Source organism: Fragaria vesca, linkage group LG3 (assembly GCF_000184155.1).
Source record: "Fragaria vesca subsp. vesca linkage group LG3, FraVesHawaii_1.0, whole genome shotgun sequence".
In the NCBI taxonomy this organism is placed as follows: domain Eukaryota; kingdom Viridiplantae; phylum Streptophyta; class Magnoliopsida; order Rosales; family Rosaceae; genus Fragaria; species Fragaria vesca.
In genome coordinates, this window is record NC_020493.1 from 12663957 (window position 1) to 12687293 (window position 23337).

Genomic DNA, 23337 nt, shown 5'->3' on the forward strand with positions numbered 1-23337 from the left:
TATATATATATATATATATATATATATATATATATATATAGCACGCATCATGATTTATATATAACACAAGTATATTTCATGATCTACATATTGTCGATAAACTGTGACCTGGTTGGTTAGAATATCACATAACAGGCAAAGCCTACAAAACCATACATTTCCTCGTAGGCAATGCCATTTCTCACAAGCTTACACCCATCATGAGTCTGAAATATGAACAAAATAAAGACCAAAATATACACAAGGAACTGAACAAAGCTTTTTTAAGACAGGGCCATACTAAACCAGTAAGTCTATGGATACATACCCCCCACATTTTGGTCCTCTAGCTAGATCAGTCATCGGTGCATGGCTGCTTGCAGATGCTTAATTTAGATGTTCAATTTGAACTGAAATTGACTTCTGGGTTGTTGAGGAACGTCCAATTGTATCTAATTTTTCCCTTGCAAAAAACGAAATTAAAAGCCATCCCCATCTCTGGTACTGAACATTTAGGACCTTCTGACCTAATACGCCACTTTCCCAAGGACCATGCCATACTCAATTATATTGCTCCCCCAAATCATGTTTGCAACGAAACATGGTATGATATCGATAGCAACAGTTGTCATTCGTCACAGACACTTCAAGTGCAAAGATTTAGTTGTCACATGAAGAGTAGTGCTTTCTTAGTTATTGTGTGTAATATTAGGCCCTTCATCATATATTGTCAAGTTCTCATTCGGTCACGTACGCGAGTTTGGCAAAAATCAATTATTTCGACTCAAATGTTGAGCATATATCAACTCAAATAAGCACATGAACAAAAATTCTATTTCATAAAATTTATTTGTACCCAAGCACACACAAACACAGTGTACTTTTGTTCTGGTAATGAGTTTGATGCAGACCTAATTAAATCGGTTTCTGGGTTAGGCCAGGAAAGGAGTAACTAGCTAGTACTCCACATGGCATGGTTCAAGTGTGGATGTCTGATTGGTTGCTAATCTTGCTATAGAACATAATGTGCTTCTCTGCTAATGTTTGTATTGGTTGGTTATAATTTCCAAAGTTATAGGAGTCTGTTCTATTCGTATATATATTTTCCGATATGTACCAACTGCAGCTTAATTAAACCCAAAATTACCCTATATGTAACAAAACTACAGCCTTAACAGTTGAAAAAAAAGTATCAAATGTAGTCAGTTGTTCGAGCAAGTGAAATGTAAAACAGAATACTGATCGATCAGCCTTAATTAACAGAATACTGAAATTCATATTATATTTATTATGTGAGGAAATTTCAAGTCTGATCGATCAGATGCATCCCAATTACAAGCAAAAGAAAGTTGTTTATGCATGCATGTGTAATGTAAAACCAAGTGAATGCTTACAACTACTGCATTCAAACTTTTAGAGACATGAAGTTAGCTAGGGTGGACCAAATGAAGGATATATTTGGTTGAAAAATTAACATATCCTAATCAATAAGCATCTTCTTTGTATGTTTACACGTTAACATGGAAAACGTTACACATGAAACGTACAAACTGGTGCATGATTGAAACCCTTTCGGTTTCTTGTCTAATCTCTCAAAACGTCTTTTAAAGAAAGAAAAATTACGAAGAGATATGAGATCGAGTTCGTCGATACTCGTTTGGTTTTGTTTTGTATTCGTTTAATGGAATTAATATCCCAAAATAATAAAAAGAAAGACGTTGAGAGGGGGAGGGGAGCTCCAAATAATTCCGATGGCTTTTCCATTTCCTAACTGGACAGAGACATACAGACGCCAATGCCACGCCAATCTTCTTATCTTCTCATCTGCTATATATTCTCTCCTCTTCCACCCGAAATATAAAGCTTTTGATAGTTCCATCTCTCACTCTCATAGATTTTGGTTCTATTGCAATAACTAAAATGACTGGAACCCCTTCACGTACGAAAGAAGCAACATAAATACTGATAAACTCTGTAGATAACTATATGTATACTGCAATAGCTGTCTCTATCGACTATCGGTGTATAAGCAAATTTACGAGGTCGTAATAATATATATTTGATTAGTGATTCTCGTTGCTCATGTTCATATGTAAACTTATACACGGGAGATGTATCCTTACACGTACGTCTTTGAGAATATATATATCCTTCCCGCTTTTGAAGGCAACACTACATTAGTTAAGGTACAGATTTCCTTAATTTGATATATTTTCCGATCATATTTTCTCATCATGACCGTTCACTATTTAGATATACATGACTTAATTATTTTTACAAAATTTCAACTAATTTGGTTATCGTTAATATATACTTAAAATTTAAACGGTTGAGATGAGAAAATATGATAAAAAAATGGATCAAATAATAAAATCCGTATTTTATCTAAGGTAAGGAGGTCCTTACCTAATAAGCATTATATAGAGAGAGAGAGAGAGATTGCAGGGGTTCTAGATTTCTTTTTTCTGAAGAGGGTTCTAGATTTCTACTCCTTTGTGAAGGAAGGGAGGATATTTCAGTAATATCGTGCATGCATGCGCAAAAATATCTAAGTGGTCATAGCAAAGCTAGCTCGTCCCTTTCGACAAATGCAATCGCTGTCAACGATTCTCTATCACTACATTGTTCTTTCTAATTTCGACTAGTCATTGCAGACCACCGAACCCACGTCCAATTAAGTGAACCTTCAACACCAGCTGCCATTCAAGTCCATACAAACCCAGCTGCTAGGGCCAAGTATATATCAATGCTTTATATGTATTTATCTATCTAAATCTGGCCTACAGTAGGATACTTACATTATCACATAAATCTTTGATTCGTAGTTTTATTTGGTTCTGATTGGATACTGAAATACTGGGGTCGTTTTCTAGCTGCCTCATGAAATGAACTAAGAGCGAGGCCGGTGGAGTGAACAGTCTACATTTGGGAATAAGGTCAAGCTCTATGATGTTCAGGTTTCTGAAAATGGAATCATTCCGGGCCTTCTGGCTCCATTAGTTTGTGATTTTCATGGAGTTCAACTTGCAGTATAGCTGCTTAGATTTTGATCTATATGCATGTTGGTTCTTGTCCAGATTGTGTATATATATGGGTGCGATTGCTTGAACAGATCGAGCCTAGCTCCTACCACATATGAAGAACACTGAGAGGGGGTGAGAGAGAGAGAGAGAGGTCTACATGACTAAATATCTCTCCCATAATCAGCAAGATCCAACAGCATTATATATAGCTAGGTCGGATTTAGCGTGGAATGGAATGGAAAAACTTATAGTTTCGGACTATAATGCTCACACATTTATAGTTTCGGACTAAATTTTAAACCCTAAAACCTTAAACCTAGATCTTAAGAATGAAAAAAGAAAATTTTAGGGCAAATGAATGCAATCCATACGTTTGTTTTTTTATAAATGCAAACCATATGTTGCTGAAGATTAGTTTGAGAGGGCAGGAGTGTTAGATAGGAACATGCAAAAAGGATAATTAATATCCATTTAGAACCACATATTACGCTAAAGTTTATTTGGTGGTGTCACTATAGTAATGCAGAGTCGTGATTATTTGGTGGTGTCACTATACTAGCAGTGTAGAGTCAAAATATGTTATGCAAGCGACATGAAAGCATCATCGCGTTCTACCATATGTTTATAGTTTCAAAATAGATTCTGTTTTTGTAGAAGAAATAACAACCACATTGTAAGAGACCTTACCCAACAAGATTATATACAATCCATGCTGCTACAACACGTTTATCAAACTATAACAACTTAATCTCGTTCAAGCTGCTTGTTATGACATGCGGTGCGCGCCAATCTTACCTTATGAATCAAATTACAATGCAATTAGATCCGGATATATGTTGAGAAATCAAACATATTTGATTATCTGAATACGATCCGAGTCTGTTGATTTCATTTACACATTTATTCTTAAGTTGGATATGCGGGGATCAGGATCAAGTTCTTTTGTATCTGATCAAATCAAACAACTCGAGTTTTTTTGATTATGTTACATCAAAAGTAGTTGTTTATGAACATATTTTTTTAATCGAACTCCCATAGTTTCACTAAAAGCTTTCTAGGCCAGAGACCAATTCATGTCAGAGGATTTTGTCATAACGCTTCATTCTAAAGAATAGATTAAGATCAAACTCCAATTACGGTCAGTGAGACATGAATATTCCATATCTAAGCTCTTACCAACTCGACCACTTGTGGTAGTTTCGAATTTCTTTTGATGAGATTCATTCAAAATATAATTGATGACACGAAATTCATTACGGACAATTTACATGATACTTCTGGAGAACGAAATTCATTCACATTCGGCGCCACCTTTCTGTTTACTGAATCAACTCATACATGTCGTCCGTCCTGAAATCTAAAACCCTTCAAAAATGAAAACTAGTATAATGGGTTCCCACTTCTAAGAATGTCCATCTCAAAATCGGTTCCTTTTCCATTACATCATAAAACCATTAATTGATCATGTTCCATTAGACTGGGAATGTCTCGGCCCAAGCATGACCAGACCAGCCCAGCCCATAAAATGACAAGTCACGTGATGCGCGCCAAACCAATGGCGCCATTTTGTTATGAAAACCAGAGTCACGTGATGAGCGCCAAATGAAAATCCTATTCCCGCGAAAAGCCACCAAATCCCTACACTACCCCCTTTTCATTTTCAACTCAAATCTCCGTCTTCTCTATATACCCTCACACCATTTTGGCTCTCTCAGAAGTTAACCAACCCTCTCTCTCTCTCCTAGTTTGCATCGCCGATCCACAATGCCTTCAATCGCCGACCGCAGCGTCGAACAACTCGAGTCTAAGGGCGCGGGATCCGCCGGAGACTCCACTCCCCCGAAACGGAGGTTGAGATCTAACTCCTCGCCGATGAAGCTCAGTCCGATGAAGTGCAAGCGTGTCTCGGTCGTTTCCGTTGCGAAATTGCGCGGCGTTGAGGCTGAATTGGAGAGTAGACTCGAGGAGGTTGGAGGATGCAGCGGTGATTTGACTCCTCAGAAGCGGAAGTTGAGGTCCGATTCGTCGTCGCCGATGAAGCCCAGGCCGGTCTCGTCTCCGATGAAGCCCAAATCGGCTCGCCGGCGCCTAAATTCGTGCACTAATACTTCTGAAAATGTGAGATTTGGATTGGATAGTAAGAATTGAATCCGAGAAATGGTTGGGCAATTCGAGAGTGTACTTAATTTTTTGCTTCGTCTGTGATTGTTTGCAGGGAATTGAGAAGTATTTCAGTCAGAAAAAGCGTCAAGCCTTTGTTAAACCACCGGTTGTTGTCAAGCCGAATTGGAATCCCAGAGGCAAGTGTTGTTTAAGCAAAGTCGGATTAAATTTTGGGAGAAATGTGTTTGTTTTGATTCTAAATTAGCAAATCCTGTTGAATTTTAGATAAGGAGCAAATGAGGATAGTGAAGGAGGCATTGCACTTGTCAACGGTTCCCTCTACTGTCACGTGCCGCGACGTGGAGCAGAAGAGGGTTCTGGAGTTCTGCAAGTCATGCATAGAGCAAGAGAAGGCTGGGAGTTTGTATGTGTGCGGGTGTCCGGGGACTGGGAAATCATTGTCCATGGAGAAAGTGAAACAGCTTTTGGTGAATTGGGCAGGAGAGGTGAGATTACTGCCTTATAGTTTATGTCCTCATTTTGTACAGATGTGACAACTTCAAGATATCTAGGTTATGTTTGATTTGTATTCAATCCGGCTAAAATGTGTTATTATCAAGTGATTGTATGTTATCTTGTGCAATATTATATTCCAATTCTGGAAATGGTTTCATTGCTTCAAGTCCGAATTGTTTGACACTGGATTGTTTCAATCACCAGGGTGGATTTCAGGAACCGGATGTGTTGGAATTGAACTGCACATTGCTAACAAAAACTTCTGATATTTTCACCAAGGTATTCAAATTTTAAAACAAATACTACATTGTTGGTAAATGTAGCAGATGTGCTTATCCTATTTTGCGTGGCAGATACTCGCTAAACACCAACCTCAAAAGAAAGCTAATGGCATTACCTCCCTGCAACTTCTTCAGAAATTATATTCTCAGAAGACTCAGTCAGATGGGACTAAGATGATGTAAGCAAATTATGTCTATCTGCAATCTATAATCTTTTCATTTCCAGATGAACTCACAATGCTTCTTTCCTTGTCTTTACATTTTGATGTGACCAAGAGAGTAATTTAAAGGAGTTTCTGTTTTATCAGGTTGGTAATAGCTGATGAGTTGGATTACTTAATCACTAAAGACCGGGCAGTGCTCCATGACCTTTTCATGCTCACAACATACCCATTTTCAAGATGCATACTCCTAGGTACTACAATGTAGTCAATAACAGAATCCATTTCAATTTGTATGCCATATTTCTATGTGAAGTGCTCATATTATATTTGAATTGCAGGAGTAGCAAATGCAATTGATCTAGCTGATCGTTTTGTTCCAAAACTCCAGTCATTAAATTGTGAGTCCTTTTTTTTTTTTGAATAGAAGTTGTGAGTTCACTGCGTACTGTTTTTTTTTCCCAAACTTTCCTGCATACAAGTTTAGTAGACCTGTATTCTATATATGTAGTACTTACTGGTGCTTGTTCTCATTTGATCTCTTAGGTAAACCTATGGTTATAACCTTTCGGGCATACTCTAAGGATCAAATTCTCAAGATTCTTCAAGAGAGACTTGTGGTAAGTTTGTGCTCCATTTGACTTCCTACTATACATGTAGAGTTCATTTACTTGTTCAATTCATTAGTGTATGTTCAATTCATTAGCGTATGTAAATGTTGAAATAATTATCATAAGGAACTTGATTAAGAATGTCTGTTTTTCCCCTTTGGGAGGAAGATTTGGAGAAGAGTGGATTTAGTGATTCTGTTGAAGGAAAAGATTAGCTTAATGTGATTAGAGTATATTTCTGTCATACTTGTAATTATGAGTAGAAGCTAATTATTGTTGTAGCTAACTAGTCTTTCTTATTAATATTATTGTGTCTCTTATTCTGTTTCAACAGGCACTACCTTACACCGTTTTTCAACCACATGCATTGGAACTTTGTGCCAGAGTGAGTTTATCATGATTTGTTGGCCATTGCTCCTTTTATCAATATCACTTTATATGAGGTGTACTAATTGTATGAACTTGGCAGAAAGTTGCTGCTGCATCTGGAGATATGAGGAAAGCTCTCTGTATTTCCAGGAGTGCAATTGAGATGCTGGAAGCAGAGTTGAGAGAATCTACTGACAAGTTAAATTCATCAACAGTAGAGAATCCATTCTCTGAGCAACAGACAGCTTCGGCTCTTTCTCTGGTGAAAAAACAGGAGACTGATGTTGTAAGTAGTCACCATTGATACCATGCGTTTTACATTGTAAACTTTCATGGTCTTTTCATCACTTGCTGGTATCAAGAGGAGTTTTGGTCCCACAAACAGACTATTCTTCTTTTTCTATTTTCTTCTTTCCTATCTTCCCATAAGTTTTATCATTAGTTTGCTGATTTCAGACCTAGATTTGCTTCACTTTAACTCCAGTGTATTACAGTACTAAGAGACTCAAAAGTTCCAGAAGTCTGATGATGCACACACCTGTCATTGTTTGTATTATTTTTGCTTACGGGTGTTGTCACTGTTTCCAGGTGAGAATTGATCACATGGCTGTTGCTTTGTCAAAGACATTCAAGTCACCTGTAGTGGATACCATACAATGTCTTCCTCAACATCAGCAGGTAACCCTCTTGCAAGTATTGTATTCAGTTGTACTTTACAGTATTGCATAGCAGGAGTATTGAATAGTTTCACTGGTTTCAAGCCATCAATTGAACATATTGGCAAGCTATAAACTATTGGTCATTGCTTTAGCTCAGGCTGCAAATTGCCATACAAATAATTGCTAGCTACTATTCCTTGGCTTTATACTTGTGTTTAACCAGTGTTGATATATTTCCTTATCTGCTTTAACCTCAGATTATAATGTGCTCTGCTGCAAAGCATTTCCGTGGTGTGAAGAAAGACACAACAATAGGAGAGGTGTGTTTTCTGACTGATATTCGTATCATAAAGATAATGGAAGCATGTGCAACCCTTGTTACTGATATCTTGATATCTTGACTTGTTGATGTATGCAGTTAAATAAATCTTACTTGGACATCTGTAAATCGACACTAATTCCACCGGTTGGAAGCTTTGAATTTTCAAGCATGTGCAAAGTGCTAAATGACCAGGTATGAACAGATGTTTTGTTAATATAACTCCTCTTAGTAGTACATACAAACTCGCAAAATGGGAAACAAGTCGGTTACTGAGGCATTATCAATTTGCAGGGGCTTCTCAAACTCAGTGGTCAATCCCGAGATATAAAATCCAAGAGAGTGACACTGAATGTAGATGAAGGGGACATCACATTTGCATTGCAGGTGAGGACACATCTCAGCCTCTGAGATGGTCTGCATTTTATTGCTGTTACATTCTTCATACTCTATGTTTGCTTGTTGACATTTACCTTTCCTTGTTGAACAGGGAATTCGGTTTTTTCGGACTTGTCTTGAGTAATTATGTTCAGCTTATTAGAGCTCACTGCTCCCAATTTTGACATCAAGCCTTAAGAAAGAAGAATAACAGAGAAAATGTAGTATAGGTTATACACAGATATATCTTTGTGATTGCTTGTACTAACTGTTGTAGTACATTCTTTACATTGAAAACCTGATTATTAAATGTACCCTTGTACCAAATGAAGCAGAATTATTGTGCCAAAAGAACCATATGAACTATTTATATAAAGTGATATTGCAGTATGATTTTGTTTTAACATTTCTATGCAAATTGGGGTAGTAAAATAATGGCTCAATATAGTGTTGTAAAATGAATGTCTGTATACGTGTGTATACAACACATGAAATTGCCTTGAAGAGACGTAATATGACAAATACAATGAAATTTGTAAATTTAGTTGACTATTCATCTAATACAACCTTTTGTATCGAACACTGACTAGCTAGTATCATACCGGTTCGATGTGTCTTGAGTATCAAAATCAAGTATAAAATCTGCCAACGAGGTTTGGCTCAGCTGGTAAGAATGGACTTGTGGTGGAGACCCATCCAAGTTCAATCTCCATTGTTAGCATGCCCTGTTTGATTAGCGATCTATAAATTCTCCAAGAAAATTCATACTGGTGTGATTGGTACATGTCCACCATAAGTTCATAAACTCAAGGCAAACTCTCACCTAAACCAAGTATTAATTTGTGTGTAATTAATTGGGTCTAACATCATATTATTTCCATGTTTTTCAGGATATATTTCCTTCTTTTGTGAAAATCTCAAGTCCACAACATCGGGCCCAAATAAAAAGCCCAATAATCCGTCTCTTCCCTCTCAGGGCAGGACCGCAGACAAGTTGACACACGCTCCTCTGTTGAAAACACCTCAAACTGAAATTTCAACTTCAAATCAGTCCCCTCTCTGCTGCCTCCTCCTCCGCTCCGCCATGGAAACCCTAGCCGTCAGCTCCCGAGAGCTGACGTCAACTCTCACATTTCCGTCCACTGTCGCGGTCAATTTCAACGGCCGATTTTCCAGCTCTCTTCCTCTGCTTCGCTCCACCGCGCGTGTCCGTACGCTCAGATGCTCCGCCCTCTCGTCTCCTTCGCTAGGTACAATGCTTTCTTCAATTTATACACTTCATTTTGATTCACATTAGAAATGTACGTCTCGCTAGTTCAGAATTTAAAATCGAAGAACAAAGATGTACGCAGTTCTAGTCAAAATTTGGTTATAAATTTTTCCTATTTTAAGTTGATTACTATATGTTTATCACCATAGTAATGTGAAGTTTTGATTTGGAATGGTGCTGCAGCTGAGCAATCAGAGAAGTTTTTCGAGGCTTCGAAGAATGGGAATCTGATTCCTCTATACAGGAGTGTATTTTCGGATCACTTAACTCCGGTGCTTGCTTACCGGTGTCTGGTTAAGGAGGATGATAGAGACGCTTCGAGTTTTCTTTTCGAGTCAGTTGAGCCGGGATCCAAGGACTCCAATGTTGTAAGATTCTTTAGTCTCTTTGCACATTTGTGTTTGTTTTTGATGTCACCTGGCTCTCAGTTTAGTCGGTAGTGGATTGTATGTTTAATTTTCTGTGAGTATTTGTTAGGGGAGGTACAGTGTTATTGGAGCGCAACCGTCTATTGAGATTGTAGCAAAAGAGAACATGGTGACGATTATGAACAATAGAGAAGGGCGTAGGACAGAGGAGATTGTGGAGGATCCAATGACTGTTCCTCAGAGAATCACAGAGGGATGGATCCCGCAACGTCTTGATGAGCTGCCAGAAGCATTTTGTGGTAAGAGAAGTGCATAGATAACAGGCTTTAATTTTAGTCATCGTATTCATATCCCCATCATCACTACCCTTTTAATGGTGTTGATACTTGTAATATGGTGATTAATTTCTTCCAAAGACTACATATTTTAGCTTGTTTAAATCTTCTTTGTTTGTGTCTAAATTCTAAATTACGCAGATAAAAGTTCTGGTTATTCTCTTTTGTGTCTATTACAATTATAAAACAATAGTAGCTTTTGAAATGACTAATTGGTGTTGAACTCTTTGATCAGGTGGATGGGTTGGTTACTTCTCTTATGATACAGTGCGTTATGTGGAGAAGAAAAAGCTGCCATTCAGTGGTGCACCACCAGATGATAGAAATCTTCCTGATCTTCACCTTGGCCTGTATGATAATGTGATAGTGTTTGATCATGTTGAAAAGGTACATTGATTTATGACCGACCTTTTTTCTTCACATACAATTTTTGACTCAAATTTATGGTTTGTAACTTTTTCATTAGTCATTATAAATAAATTGCATACTTTAGTGGCACTGGCAGCCTTGTTTCTTTATACTTGGGTTTTCATGCCAGAGTTCAATACCTCTTTCCAATTTACTCACCGAAACATAGTGAGATGAAGAGTAAATAATTTGATGCCATATGTCAACATAAATATCTGCTCATAAAAAAAGGGCTTCTTTCTTTCCAGTTACTCTTATTCATATATTTTAAGATCATTATTCTTTCTTATTTTTGATGTTGAATCCATGGTTTTCTCAAAAAATAAACTTAAAAGTTCCATGGCGAAACAAATTATTCATCATTAAAACTAGGAGAATGAGCTACTCACATTATTTGGTTGTATTTGGATTTGAACATATTGGTTACTATTCTCTATGAGTAAAATAATTATATTTGTTAATCTTCTGACTGTAGAAAGCACATGTAATTCACTGGGTGCAATTAGATCAGTATTCTTCTGTTGAGGAGGCATTCAATGATGGAATGAATAGATTGGACACACTGGTATCCAGAGTGCATGACATTGTCAGGCAAGTAATCAATTTTTCCCGTTTCTTTCTATTTTCGAGGGCTTCTGCTTCTATCCTACATTTTATTCGAGTCACTGTTTCATTTACAAAAACACATATTTTTTTCAATTAAATAAAGATGGAAAAAAGGAAAGAAAAATATCTTACTGCGGTGGCATGGGTAGCATCAAAGTTATGCCACAGCATGTGTTGGGAGGTTATAGCTGAAGAAATGAGAGCATTCTTTGGTTGCCAACTTGCCATGTTCATCAGAAAAGAAAAAAGAAATTAAAGGTTTGGCTCATATGAGCTTGGAGGTGCTTTTCAATACAATCTATTTTGAAGAGTAGAAGTAATTGGTGGATTTGAGTATTAAGTGTCGTCAGATAGTCAACTTTTTTTGTTTTTGTTTTGTTTGTTTTTGGTTTTAAAAGAATCTGTAATTTTCAACCGTCACTTTTGGCTCAAGGCTGCCAGATGGCAATTGCTGTTCCGTACTTTCCATGACATTATTATGTTCTATCTTGAGGTTGATGTAAGAAGTCAATTTCAGCCCGAGGCTGCCTGCAGGTAAAATAGAGTTACAGACTCATCTCTTTGGAGCTAAATTGGAGAATTCAAACATGACAAGCGAGGAATATGAGGAAGCAGTTCTGAAATCTAAAGAACACATCTTAGCTGGGGATATATTTCAGATAGTATTAAGTCAGCGTTTTGAAAGGCGAACATTTGCAGACCCATTCGAAATTTACCGAGCATTAAGGATAGTTAATCCAAGTCCATACATGACTTATTTACAGGTTTTCCTCCTTTTGAGTGAAACACTATATGTAGATTTCTTGTTTACTGCGTCTTATTTCTAAGGTTATTTGATTACTTAACTACCTGTGATCAGGCTAGAGGCTGTATTCTGGTTGCTTCAAGTCCAGAAATTCTTACACGTGTTAAGAATGTAAGTCATCACAATATAAAAACCTCTGTCATCTGAGTTTTGGTCATATTAATTTATTATGTGACATGTTACTAGCTGGGTCATTGTAGTGTAATCACTTTGTCATGTTCATTTTCGTTTTGTTTTTTCTGTAATAGTGTTGTCACTCATTATGTTTGGTTGTTTTTTTGGATAATAGAGAAAAATCACCAACCGACCTCTTGCTGGGACTGTTAGAAGAGGAAAAACACCTAAAGAAGATCAAATGATGGAAAATCATCTTTTGAATGATGAAAAGCAATGCGCAGAGCACATTATGCTTGTAGATCTGGGGAGGAATGATGTCGGGAAGGTTAATACTTTTCTCTTTCTCCTACTTGATTCCCAGACTGTAAAATTGGTGTGTTGTTTTCAGTTTGATAAAAATGCCTCGGTGTTCAAAATATACAGTGATTTATATTTATTATCATTTAGCTTGGTACTCAAGAAAGATCTGTCAGTGTATCCTCTTTTCTATGGCATAGTTTATTCTCTCCTACTATTACATTTGCTCTAGAGCTCTAGTTAAGCATGTTGTGGATTTTGTTTTTCTCTTTTGATTCTTGAAGCTGGTAAAGTAATGAATCAATCCCACTTTCTTTTTGTAACCCCTTTCCCCGGATATAAAACAAAAGAGGCGAACTTTATTATATTTGATAGAGTATGGTAATTGCTAAATTTTTCATTCCAATAATATTAAATTTCTAAAATCAGAATGTCATGTGCCCATTTTGCATCAAATTGGAAATTGATGGTGTTCCTTGTAGACTTTAGGCCAACCATAGCATGAGAAGAGATACACCATAGATGGAATTGCTTTTGATTTGCATAGAATTCATTTTTCAGTCTGATGTATATTTTCAAATTATTATCTTTTGGATCTGGTAGTTTATCGAGTATTTTGTGGCCATTACTATATGCTTAATTCTTCTTGCAGGTCTCAAAACCTGGTTCTGTCAAGGTTGAGAAGCTCATGAACATTGAGCGTTATTCCCATGTCATGCACATAAGTTCAACTGTAAGTAATCTTCATTTTCTAAACACGTATAATCACGAGTAGCCTTTATTCAGTTTAAGAATCCATTTAGTTTTATACAGTAGATATGCTCAAGTTAACCTTGAGGATATCAACAATGCACTCTTAGTGTTCATCAATTTGATGTCACCACTTAACCCAGCATTGAAATGAATTACGGGGGCAATAACCTACACTATTCATGGCAGGTCACTGGAGAGTTGCTTGATCACTTAAGTAGTTGGGATGTCCTACGAAGTGCATTGCCGGTTGGGACTGTCAGCGGAGCACCTAAGGTTTGATCATGAGCCGTATTCCACTTTGTGATTCTGTATTTATGTTTTCAGAGTTTCTATTTAATTTGTTGTCCGCCATTCATGTTGTGAGAAGTCACCAAACCTTGGACTTGCACTGGAAATGAAGCAGTGGACTTAGATGGAATTGGTAGATTAGATATATAGGAACATGATGTCAAGATTCCTAATTATCTTAGATGGAATTGCTTATGATTTGGATTGTTCTTAAATGACCTTATTTTCAACCATGCTCCGGTGCAGGTGAAAGCCATGGAGCTGATTGATGAGCTGGAAGTGACTAGACGTGGTCCATACAGCGGCGGTTTTGGAGGAATTTCGTTTTCTGGAAATATGGACATTGCCCTTGCTCTGCGAACTATTGTTTTCCCAACTAGCTTTCGATATGATACAATGTATTCATACAAGGAGGCAGGTAAGCGGCGAGAGTGGGTTGCTCATCTCCAAGCTGGAGCTGGAATTGTGGCTGACAGTGTTCCAGCTGAGGAGCAGAGAGAGTGTGAGAACAAAGCTGCTGGTCTTGCAAGGGCTATTGATCTTGCAGAGTCATCGTTTGTTGATAGCTGAATAATTTTTTCTTTGCTTTCAGAATCTGTTTTTTGTTTTTTTTTTATATTTTTTAAAAGCAATTCCGGGTTTGCTAAAGTGAATGAGGAATTTTTCGGGAATAAAAATGCAAATTTGAAGGGAGAAGATATGATGTTAGGATTGTCTCAGATGTGGGAATGCACTTCATCTTGACTACATTAAAAACAATGACAAACTTGCGACAGATAAACAAAGAGATGAACTGAAATTACTGGACTTGTTGCATCAGCTTATAGTCGATCACTCTTTTTAGTGAGTACATGAGTATACAACAGCTTGACGTTGTCTATGTATGGTTATAGCGAAACCAAAAGGCCTTAGTTTTTGAGCTTCTTTGCAAAACCAGCTAAGTATTTACCCTGGTAAAAGGCTTGTTGTAGTTCCAGTTCTGTTGGTTGACGAGATCCATCTGCTGCAAATGTTCCAGCACCATAAGAAGAGCCACCCTTTACCTCGTTCATTTCATACATACCTTTTCCAAATGTGTAACCAAGAGGGACAAATATCATGCCATGATGTGCCAACTGTGTTACTGCTGTTAATCTGTAGATGAACACCATGGAATGAAAATGAATGAATGAACAAGAAATCGAATTGTATTATAAAAGTGAAAACAGAAATTTTACAAAAGAGGCCGATATTCATCGATGAAGTTTATGCAAGAATAGTTCATGGAGTCGACAACACAAACAATCATCCAAGACTAATCAAGTGAACCGGTATGTAAATGAAAAGTTTTGAGGAGAAGTGGAAACTCACGCAGTAAGCTCCTGGCCTCCCCCATGAAATCCAGTACTCCAGAAGATTCCAGCAGGTTTGCCGGCAAGTGCTTGTGTTTCCCATATTTCATGAGTGGAATCAAAGAAGGCCTTGCATTGAGCTGACATCACACCAAAACGCGATGGAAATCCAAAGAGAAAACCATCAGCTTCCAAAAGTTGTTCTGGCCTTATCTCTGGCACATCATCTGCCTTAGGAAGGGCCTTCATCTTTTGCAATATTACATCAGAAAGTGTCTCAGGAACCTGCTCCATTCTAATCAAGTCAAACAAAGCTTAATTCAGAATATCAAAGGACAACTAACACACAAGAATTTCAACTATGATGATAATTGTGATCAAAATCAAAGAGCTTAGGGAGTTAATACCTGCCAAAGTGTTCCTTCAACACCTTCAACTGCGTTCACCCCTCGCTGTACTTCACGTGCCATAGTCTCTACATGTCCATGTAAAGAGTAGTACCTGCAAGAAGCATATTCAGCATCGAAATCCGATTCAGGGACAAGTTTCTAACTTCTAAGGAAACAAATAGGAATGGTCCAAGTATACCCACAGTGATGAATGCCTGCAATAACGAAATAAAAGGGAGATGGAAATACTTACACTATGTATATCTTAGTAGTAGCCATAGCTGTAGACTGAGGTAGGAGTTTGATCCTGATATGTGAATTCCAACTATTATGCATGTACAATCTCTTCCCTTATGCACATTTGCACAAGCTACACTACACAGACAAAAAGTGAAGAAGAATGGTGAGGTATTCTGTTAAGTGTGCCAACTATACGAATCTATTAAAAACCAATGCTAATCCTTAATGATATAACAAGGAACAACACAGCATAAAATTTTCTGATAAAGGTGTTAGGAGGATTGCTACATAGAGAAGGCTTGCGATCAGGGGACACGCGATCTCTTCAAGAGAGGGAAAGAATTCCAGAACAGTGAAATACATACGTACAACTAGCAAAAGTGTTTGATGAACAAATGTCTCCCAGAACCGGTATGATAACGAATTCAAATATCCGAGTCTCTAACATGTTTATGAAAACAGACATCATCTCATGACTCCACATTACAAGAAGTATTTGGAAACTAAAAGGCAGTCAAGGCAGAATGCACAAGTTAAGGAAGTAGAGGACATTAGAATATTGAAAATACAAAACCAGAACCTTCTCCTTCTCCTATGATCAAATTTCAAAGTAAATGCAAGTTTGCAGCTAACTATGAGATTCAATTATGCAATGACATACCCAACAGTTAGTCAATATCAAGATCAAAACTCAAGTCTACAAGACCTAAACAAATCAAAAGCTCAAGAACAATGGAAATGCGTCTTTCTTCCACATATGTTAGCACAAACCCAGATCATCAAACTGTCAGACAGTGCCAAAACAACTGCAATTTGATCAAATTGAGGGAAAAGAAAACGAGCTAAGAGTATGTTAGTAGTACCTTGAGAATGCAGAATCAGGGTCACGGGAGGTGGGAGACGAAGAGAAGGAAGTGATGATAAAGATGATGATCCAGTTTTAGTTACGTGCCAATTATTTATGGAGGGCAACGAATAAAGAAAACGTGTTGGCAACAATACTATTATCACTATGACATGGCAAAGTCTTGTCGTGATTTTGTTTCTTTTGCTTCATTATTGTCTCGTCGCTTCTTCTCTTCTTATTTCCGAAAAAGAGGCGGGACTTAAAAGGTGATAACATGACTGTAATTATGACGTAAGTAAAATGATAAAATTATTATTTTCACAAGAGTTTATGAACAATGCTGGCTGCACCTACTTTACTATACTAGTTTTTTTACCCGTGCACGGGATCACAAATTCACAATCACTGGTATGCATCCTACTACCCACTTTTCTCTCCACGATTATCTATTTATTTTACTATTTTATTTTTTAATTTGGCTTCTTACTATAATAACATTTATTTTTGATAACCTTCAATGAACTCATTAACGGTAAAATTAGCTAAAGAATTTGGTGAATTTCTGTTTGTTTTACAGAAATAACCCTCTCTGATATCTTTTATTTTAGTGAACTTTATACTTGTGGGGGAAAATTTGGAGACTTCATAAAATTGGTGAAGCCTTTGACACTAGAAAAACCTGGCTTTCTAATATAGTAGAGATAGGTAAATAATCCATTGCATTTTCACTAATGAACAAGAACAAAGAAGCGACCGAAAGATTGAAAATATCCACGAGATAAAGTATGCACATTCATTTAAAAAAAAAAAAACGTATGCACATTAGTTTTTGGATATGTCATATGTCGTCCCAGATATAAACACAGTAACACACTCAGTTTTGCACCATCAAAAAAACCACATTTAGTTTTTTTTTTCAATGAGAAGAAACAAATTACAAAGAACTCCTAAAACAACATAAGTTAAGAAAATCGAAACAAAAGCATGAAGAGTAGAAGAAGGTAGACTGTTATGCTAGCTAGCAATAGTTAAGGTGTGTCCGTGAACAGTAACAGCATCCGCTAAGAAGTTAGCTTCTCTCCCGATGTGCTGGAAATCAACACTTTGTAGTTGTCCAGCCAATAACAAAAACACACTCAATTTTGAGTATTGTATAGCGTATTTTTTAATTTTTATATTAAAAACGAGGTAATAAGTCATGTTTGGTTAGGTTAGTAAACACACATGCTTAGTTATATTTCAACCAAAGTTCAGAAGTTCATAATTTGAACCATGGTCCATAAGATTATCGCCCAAAGCTAAACTAATTCGTCTCCACATACCATGGATAGCACAAACTACAGTCTCTTGAATCACTTAGCTACAAATTGGTGGGAGTTGAGAGTCAAACACTAGATATAAGGATTCCATGCTAGGCTCTTAATTTTTTAAGTTGTTCTATGTAAATTTTTGGATTAAATTCAATTTACCCCCCAAATCTTTGGTACCAAAATCAGTTCAGTCCTGCAACTTTTTTTAAATTAGTTCGTCTCTTCAACTTTTGTAAACACATCAGTTGGGTCCAACTTTTGATTTCCTCTCGAAATATGACGTCACCCAAAGCTGTTGGAACTGACAAAGGGACATATAATTCAGCTTTATCCCTCTTCAGAAAGGTAAAATAACCAATTTGACAAAATATTCTAAAAGAGATAAAAAAAAATGCATCTATTTGGCAAAATGAATAAAAAACAATGAGGGAATTTCAGACATTTCGTTAAAAATGAGGGGATAAAACTAAATTATGAGTCCCTTTGTCATTTTTAACAGCTTCGGTGAAGTCACATTTCGAGGGGAATTCAAAAATTGAATCGATTGATGTGTTTACGAAAGTTGAAAGGGCGAACTGATTTAAAGAAAGTTATAGGACTGAACTGATTTTGGCACTAAAGATTTTGGGGGTAAACTGAATTTTTTTCTAAATTTTTTACTATTTTTACTTATATTAATAAACCTATTAATAAATAATACAAAAAGGAATGTACCAAAAAATAAAGAAAATTAAAGTACAAGAGAAGCCCAAAAAGGAAACAAGCTAAAAGATTACAAGAGAAGCCTCCCCGTAACGGACTAGTTCATAAACCTGGCCCCTTTGTTTGGTTCTTCAGTTTGATCGTCTCTACTCTCTACAGTCTCTCACAGACTGCTTCCCACTTCCCCAAACCGCACCCAATTCAACATTTTCATCCCAAACAGCCCAAAAGGTATCTATTTTCCTTTCTTTTTTACCTCTTATTTCCAATTCATTGTAATCACTGGGATTGTTGTTTCGGTGTTGGTAGAATTTTCAGGAATCTTTGATCAAGTATCGAAATTTGGTTAAAGGTGCAATCTTTTCTTGTTTTGCTTTAAGTAATGGAAAAGGGTTTTGATCAGGGGTCATATTTTTGATAGAAGATTGATTCTTTACAGTAGAGAGATTTCATAGATTGCAAAGATATCAGGTTTTATGAAGGGTGCAGGATTTATAACTAAGATTATAAAGATAATGTGATGTATCTTAATGGGTTCAGATGTATTTTGAACATTATACTTGTATGTGGCTAGGTTCTGAGTTGAGAAGTTGTAGGGTTAATCGCTTATATTTTGAAGAATGTCATGCTTCAATTTGTTGGAGTGGAAAATTTTAGGGAACAAAGTATTTGGAGTGAAGAACTGACTTGTTCTAAGTTTGAAACTTGGCTATGGAGCATTATTTGATTGTGGGTTTGATTCTGTTAATTGAAATGTAATATACTATACAAGTGAATAGTTATGATTGTTTCTTAACTGTGAAATTTAATTCCTCTGTGAATAAAGCCAGCTATGGCAGAAGTTGGGGAAACCTCTAGTGCAAAGCCCTCTGGTGAAATCTGGGCCAAGCTTGTTCCTTCAGACTCGAGATTTCCGGATGTTGAGATTAGAGATCTTGTTCCGACTCAAGATACCCTTCAGAGTCAAGATATTGGTTCAGATGAGAGTTTAATTTGCTCTCCCGTTGACAACTGCGAGTGGTGCAGAATTACGAGGAACCCTGATCAGTCTTCTGCCACCATACAAAATAAGAGTTCAAATGCAATACTTGTTGATGGAACTGTGATCCAATCTGAAGAGAGTACTGTTATCAGATCTGGGAGTGAAATTATTTCAGGTCCTGCGGGAGAAGGGTGTCTAAGCTACAGGTTCAATGTGTTGCCTGGTCCTGAAACTTGTCAGAAAACGCTGAAGATTAGTGTGGATGCTGAGCATGCAAAGTGCTGCATTTGTTTAAATATATGGCATGATGCTGTTACCATCGCTCCTTGCTTCCATAACTTCTGCAATGGATGCTTCTCAGAGTGGTTAAGGAGATCACAAGAGAAACGTTCAAGTGTACTCTGTCCCCAATGTCGAGGAGTTGTACAATTTGTTGGAAGAAACCACTTCCTGCATAACATTGCCGGTGAAATTATGAATGCGGATTCTTCGCTGAGACGTTCAAACGAAGAAACTGCAGTTTTAGATTCCTATGCAACAGTACGATCAAATCTTGTCATAAAGTCAGGAAAAGGGCTGCTTGGGAAAAGGGTTCGTTCAGCAGTGCAAGATGAAGCTGAAACTGTAGAGCTTCCATGCCCTCAATGCAGTACTCAATTTGGTGGGTTTCTCTGCAACCGAAGCACTACCCATCTGCAATGTCAAGCATGTGGTGGAATGATGCCTTCACGAACTCTTACAAGTGTACCTCAACACTGCATAGGGTGTGATAGGTCATTTTGTGGTGCATATTGGTATGCTCAAGGAGTTTCACAAAGTGCCTCTCACTGCATTTGCATTCCTGATACTTTCAAACCAATCTCAGAGCGCACCATCTCTAGAATTCCTACTTCAGCACATGAAAACAATCGACATGAACAAGAAATCACTACAAGGTGTATTGCACAAATGGGAAGAACATTGCAGGATGTTATTGCAGAATGGATGACAATGTTCAATAACAGAACAATTGATCGAACTAACAGGATGCCACTGAAGAATGCCGAGCTGATAACTTCTGGGACATATACATGCAGTGATTGTTATGAGAAACTTATCTCGTTCCTCTTGTACTGGTTTCGAGTTTCAGTTTCTGTATCTCATCTTCCCCCAGATGCATCAAAAAGGGACAATTGCTGGTATGGATATGCATGTCGAACACAGCACCATAATGAAGACCATGCTCGTAAAAGAAATCATGTATGCCGGCCTACTAGGGGTGCGAATGTGTAGATTTTATTTTTAGGTTTGACATGGCGGGTTTATGCTATTCTGGTATTAGGTGCCAGCCAGACTGTCTCCAATGTTTTAGTCTAAGTTGAAGATTTAGGTTCTATTTTAAAATCAATGAGTTTATAAATGTAAACCTAAATTCTATTTCAGTTGCAGCATCCTCTTCTGTAATCTCACTATTGTGCTCAGTTCTGTTGTCCTCTTCCATGTATTCATTATCCCTTTCCTTGATTTCGTTATACAGTTCCACAGATGCTTGCCAGTATACGACAGACGTTATGCATAAAGTATTCAAAGTAGTGATTCCTCTGAGAAGAGAGACCATTGCTGGGACGAAGTCATCATTCACGCTTTCAACATGCAAAGTTAAGTCATGAATATTATCTATTGGTAACGGCATTGAACCTTCCACAAAGATAGCCTGCAGTGGTGTAAAAATCAAATCCTCAACAATAAAGAGTAATGTAGCATTGCACTACATATTCTTCAGTATCTAGATGGATAGTCATTTCCTGTTAGAGATGGAGAAGGAACAGGACTTGAGTGGACTGAAGCGCAGAGCATTGGAATAAGTATGGATCTTGTGGCTGCAGCAAAGCAGCAGCTTCAGTTTCTTGCTGCTGTTGATAGGAATCGGTAGTTGTACAAAGGGCCGGCTCTTCAGAGGGCTATCTATAGGTACAACGCTTGTTGGCTTCCGTTACTTGCCAAACATTCAGAGTCCCAGGTTTTCGAGGGTCCTTTGGTTGTGTCTCTTGATTGTGAATGGATTTGGCATTGTCACAGGCTCAATCCGGTCCGGTACAAGACTGACTGTGAGGAACTCTATGGAAGGATTCTTGACAACTCGAATGTTGTTTCCTCTGTTCAAGGTTCTTGCAAAATAAAACTGAAGAAATTTGGAATAGTCTGTATCCAGAAGAACCCTACAACTTCAACTTACAGAAGGCATTGTCTGAGGATATATCTGAAAGGAATTCCAAACTTGACAAATGCACAAAATATGATCTGGTTTCAGCTGTTGAAAGACAGTGTCCTTTCTTTTACCAGGTATCTCCACCCCATATGAACCATGATCTGTTCCTTGAAGCAGCTGTGTCTAAATATAAAGGGTTTCTTCATTTAATCAAGAGCAACAATGAGAAGTCTCTACAACGTTTCTGCGTTCCGACGTATGATATTGATCTTATCTGGCATTCTCACCAATTGCATCCTGTATCGTATTGTAAAGATCTGCATGAACTACTGGGAAAAGTATTGGAGCATGACGATACGGACTCAGACAGAACTAAAGGGAAGGAGCTTCATACTGGGTTCTCTGAAACCACCAAGCAATGGGAAGAGGCATTTGGTACCAGATATTGGAGAGCAGGAGCAATGTATAGGGGCAGTGCTCCATCTCCTCTCACAACCATTCCTGCTTATCAGTTTAACATCATTAGCAACGATGTAACTGCATCTCCTGATCATCAGAAAGTGATTGAACTACCAGAGGTGAAAACTGTGGAGGTCTTTTTGGAGTTCCTGGAAGTTAGGAACTTACCAGAAGGACACAGAGGGATGCTCTTTGCCTCATTCAGTAAGATCACACAGGATATATTTTTCAATGCTAAGCGGCAGCTCAACATTTTTTCCAAGTTTGGAGAGAAACAGGTTGCTTCTTTCCCGTGTGAACCTACCGGAGAGCTGCTTTTTGAGCTCATGTCCCTTTCACCTTCACATATACCAATGAAAAGGGCATACAAAACATTAGGTTCTGCTTCATTCTCTCTTCAAGACTGTCTACTCCCACCCTCAGAATCATATGCAGAAAAATGGTTGGAGATGGTGCCACGCTCTGAAGTTGGGAACCTAAAACCAATTTCCCTGCGGTTCGCTATATCTTTTACTGTTCCGACCATAGCACAACACACACTTCACTTGATTCGTTCTCGACTGTTTTCGAAAAGTTCTTAATTTCTCCCCTTTGCTGGGAAGAATCAAGATGGCAAGAATTGGACACAAGTGATTAATGAAACTGGGACAGAGGTCCTCCGCCTGCAAATGAGGGATGCTGAAAAGGAAAAGGTGGAGGGAATCAGCGTTCTAGAGAAAGAGGTGGTTGGAATTACCGAGTCTGGGAAAATATGTACTCTTGCAGAATGTGTGGGTAATAGTTGGTCTTTGATAGATTCCCACTGGTCCCTTCATCGCGAGAAAAATTCCGAGGGACACCTCTTTTTGCTGAAGGGAAGAAAGATGGTCAAATTCTTCCCAGGCAGAAAGCTGGATCATGAAACTAAACATTGTGAGAAATGTACAACTGAATAAAAAAAAACTGAACAACACTTTATGACCTTGGTTGAACTCTCTGCTGAAGATCCTTATGGCAAAGCAGTGGCATTGCTTGACCTAAAATCTGGATGTGTCAAGGTAAAGGAAGAATCAATAACAGTTCCTGGGATCATGTTGGCTTTTATACTGTCGAATAAGCTAAAGAAGGAAAGATAAGGCGGACTTGCTGTTATTGCTGCAGAGATGGGTAGTGTAGAACCCTGAGGAAGGCAAAAGTAACCAACTCGAGCTCTTCCGGAGCAAGTGAAGTTAAGCTTAAATCTGAGGTGGGGTAGAAGGAAACA

The 23337-nt window shown here is 37.7% G+C and overlaps 4 protein-coding genes and 1 pseudogene across 4 annotated transcripts; 4 read left to right on the forward strand and 1 right to left on the reverse strand.

Annotated features, from left to right (window-relative positions):
* The first annotated feature begins 4766 nt into the window (after positions 1-4766).
* Positions 4767-8544, forward strand: LOC101298986 (cell division control protein 6 homolog). The gene is made up of 15 exons (XM_004295697.1): positions 4767-5120; positions 5218-5302; positions 5391-5611; positions 5826-5900; positions 5975-6081; positions 6211-6317; positions 6405-6464; positions 6610-6683; positions 7009-7059; positions 7144-7329; positions 7632-7721; positions 7960-8022; positions 8121-8216; positions 8316-8408; positions 8512-8544. Exons 1-15 carry the CDS (start codon positions 4767-4769, stop codon positions 8542-8544), a joined length of 1695 nt encoding a protein of 564 aa, XP_004295745.1.
* Positions 8545-9425: 881 nt separating this feature from the next.
* LOC101299282 (anthranilate synthase component I-2, chloroplastic-like) lies at positions 9426-14216 on the forward strand. The gene is made up of 11 exons (XM_004295698.1): positions 9426-9649; positions 9853-10037; positions 10147-10336; positions 10608-10759; positions 11256-11371; positions 11904-12150; positions 12246-12302; positions 12481-12633; positions 13258-13338; positions 13545-13631; positions 13893-14216. The coding sequence occupies exons 1-11, from the start codon at positions 9484-9486 to the stop codon at positions 14214-14216; spliced, it is 1758 nt and encodes a 585-aa protein (XP_004295746.1). The 5' UTR covers positions 9426-9483.
* Positions 14217-14332: 116 nt separating this feature from the next.
* On the reverse strand, positions 14333-16618 carry LOC101299748 (flavoprotein WrbA-like). The gene is made up of 5 exons (XM_004294226.1): positions 16470-16618; positions 15620-15741; positions 15385-15478; positions 14997-15262; positions 14333-14780 (listed from the first exon to the last, which is right to left on the reverse strand). The coding sequence occupies exons 2-5, from the start codon at positions 15700-15702 to the stop codon at positions 14555-14557; spliced, it is 669 nt and encodes a 222-aa protein (XP_004294274.1). The 5' UTR covers positions 15703-15741; positions 16470-16618; the 3' UTR covers positions 14333-14554.
* Positions 16619-19297: 2679 nt separating this feature from the next.
* On the forward strand, positions 19298-20777 carry LOC101299567. Its single transcript, XM_004295699.1, has one exon. The coding sequence runs from the start codon at positions 19298-19300 to the stop codon at positions 20717-20719; it is 1422 nt and encodes a 473-aa protein (XP_004295747.1). The 3' UTR covers positions 20720-20777.
* Positions 20778-21240: 463 nt separating this feature from the next.
* Positions 21241-23029, forward strand: LOC101299849 (annotated as a pseudogene).
* The last annotated feature ends 308 nt before the right edge of the window (positions 23030-23337 follow it).

Excerpts from the sequence above, each read along its gene's own strand:
- LOC101298986 (XM_004295697.1), top strand. The coding sequence starts at position 4,767 with ATGCCTTCAATCGCCGACCGCAGCGTCGAACAACTCGAGTCTAAGGGC. Across the intron at positions 6,082-6,210 it reads TCAGATGGGACTAAGATGAT|GTTGGTAATAGCTGATGAGT; the intron begins GTAAGCAAATTA and ends CTGTTTTATCAG. Across the intron at positions 7,060-7,143 it reads CATTGGAACTTTGTGCCAGA|AAAGTTGCTGCTGCATCTGG; the intron begins GTGAGTTTATCA and ends TGAACTTGGCAG.
- LOC101299282 (XM_004295698.1), top strand. The coding sequence starts at position 9,484 with ATGGAAACCCTAGCCGTCAGCTCCCGAGAGCTGACGTCAACTCTCACA. Across the intron at positions 10,760-11,255 it reads TGTTTGATCATGTTGAAAAG|AAAGCACATGTAATTCACTG; the intron begins GTACATTGATTT and ends TTCTGACTGTAG. Across the intron at positions 12,151-12,245 it reads CATACATGACTTATTTACAG|GCTAGAGGCTGTATTCTGGT; the intron begins GTTTTCCTCCTT and ends ACCTGTGATCAG.
- LOC101299748 (XM_004294226.1), bottom strand. The coding sequence starts at position 15,702 with ATGCATAATAGTTGGAATTCACATATCAGGATCAAACTCCTACCTCAG. Across the intron at positions 15,263-15,384 it reads TTGAAGGAACACTTTGGCAG|GTTCCTGAGACACTTTCTGA; the intron begins GTATTAACTCCC and ends AGAATGGAGCAG. Across the intron at positions 14,781-14,996 it reads GGAGGCCAGGAGCTTACTGC|ATTAACAGCAGTAACACAGT; the intron begins GTGAGTTTCCAC and ends GTTCATCTACAG.
- LOC101299567 (XM_004295699.1), top strand. The coding sequence starts at position 19,298 with ATGGCAGAAGTTGGGGAAACCTCTAGTGCAAAGCCCTCTGGTGAAATC.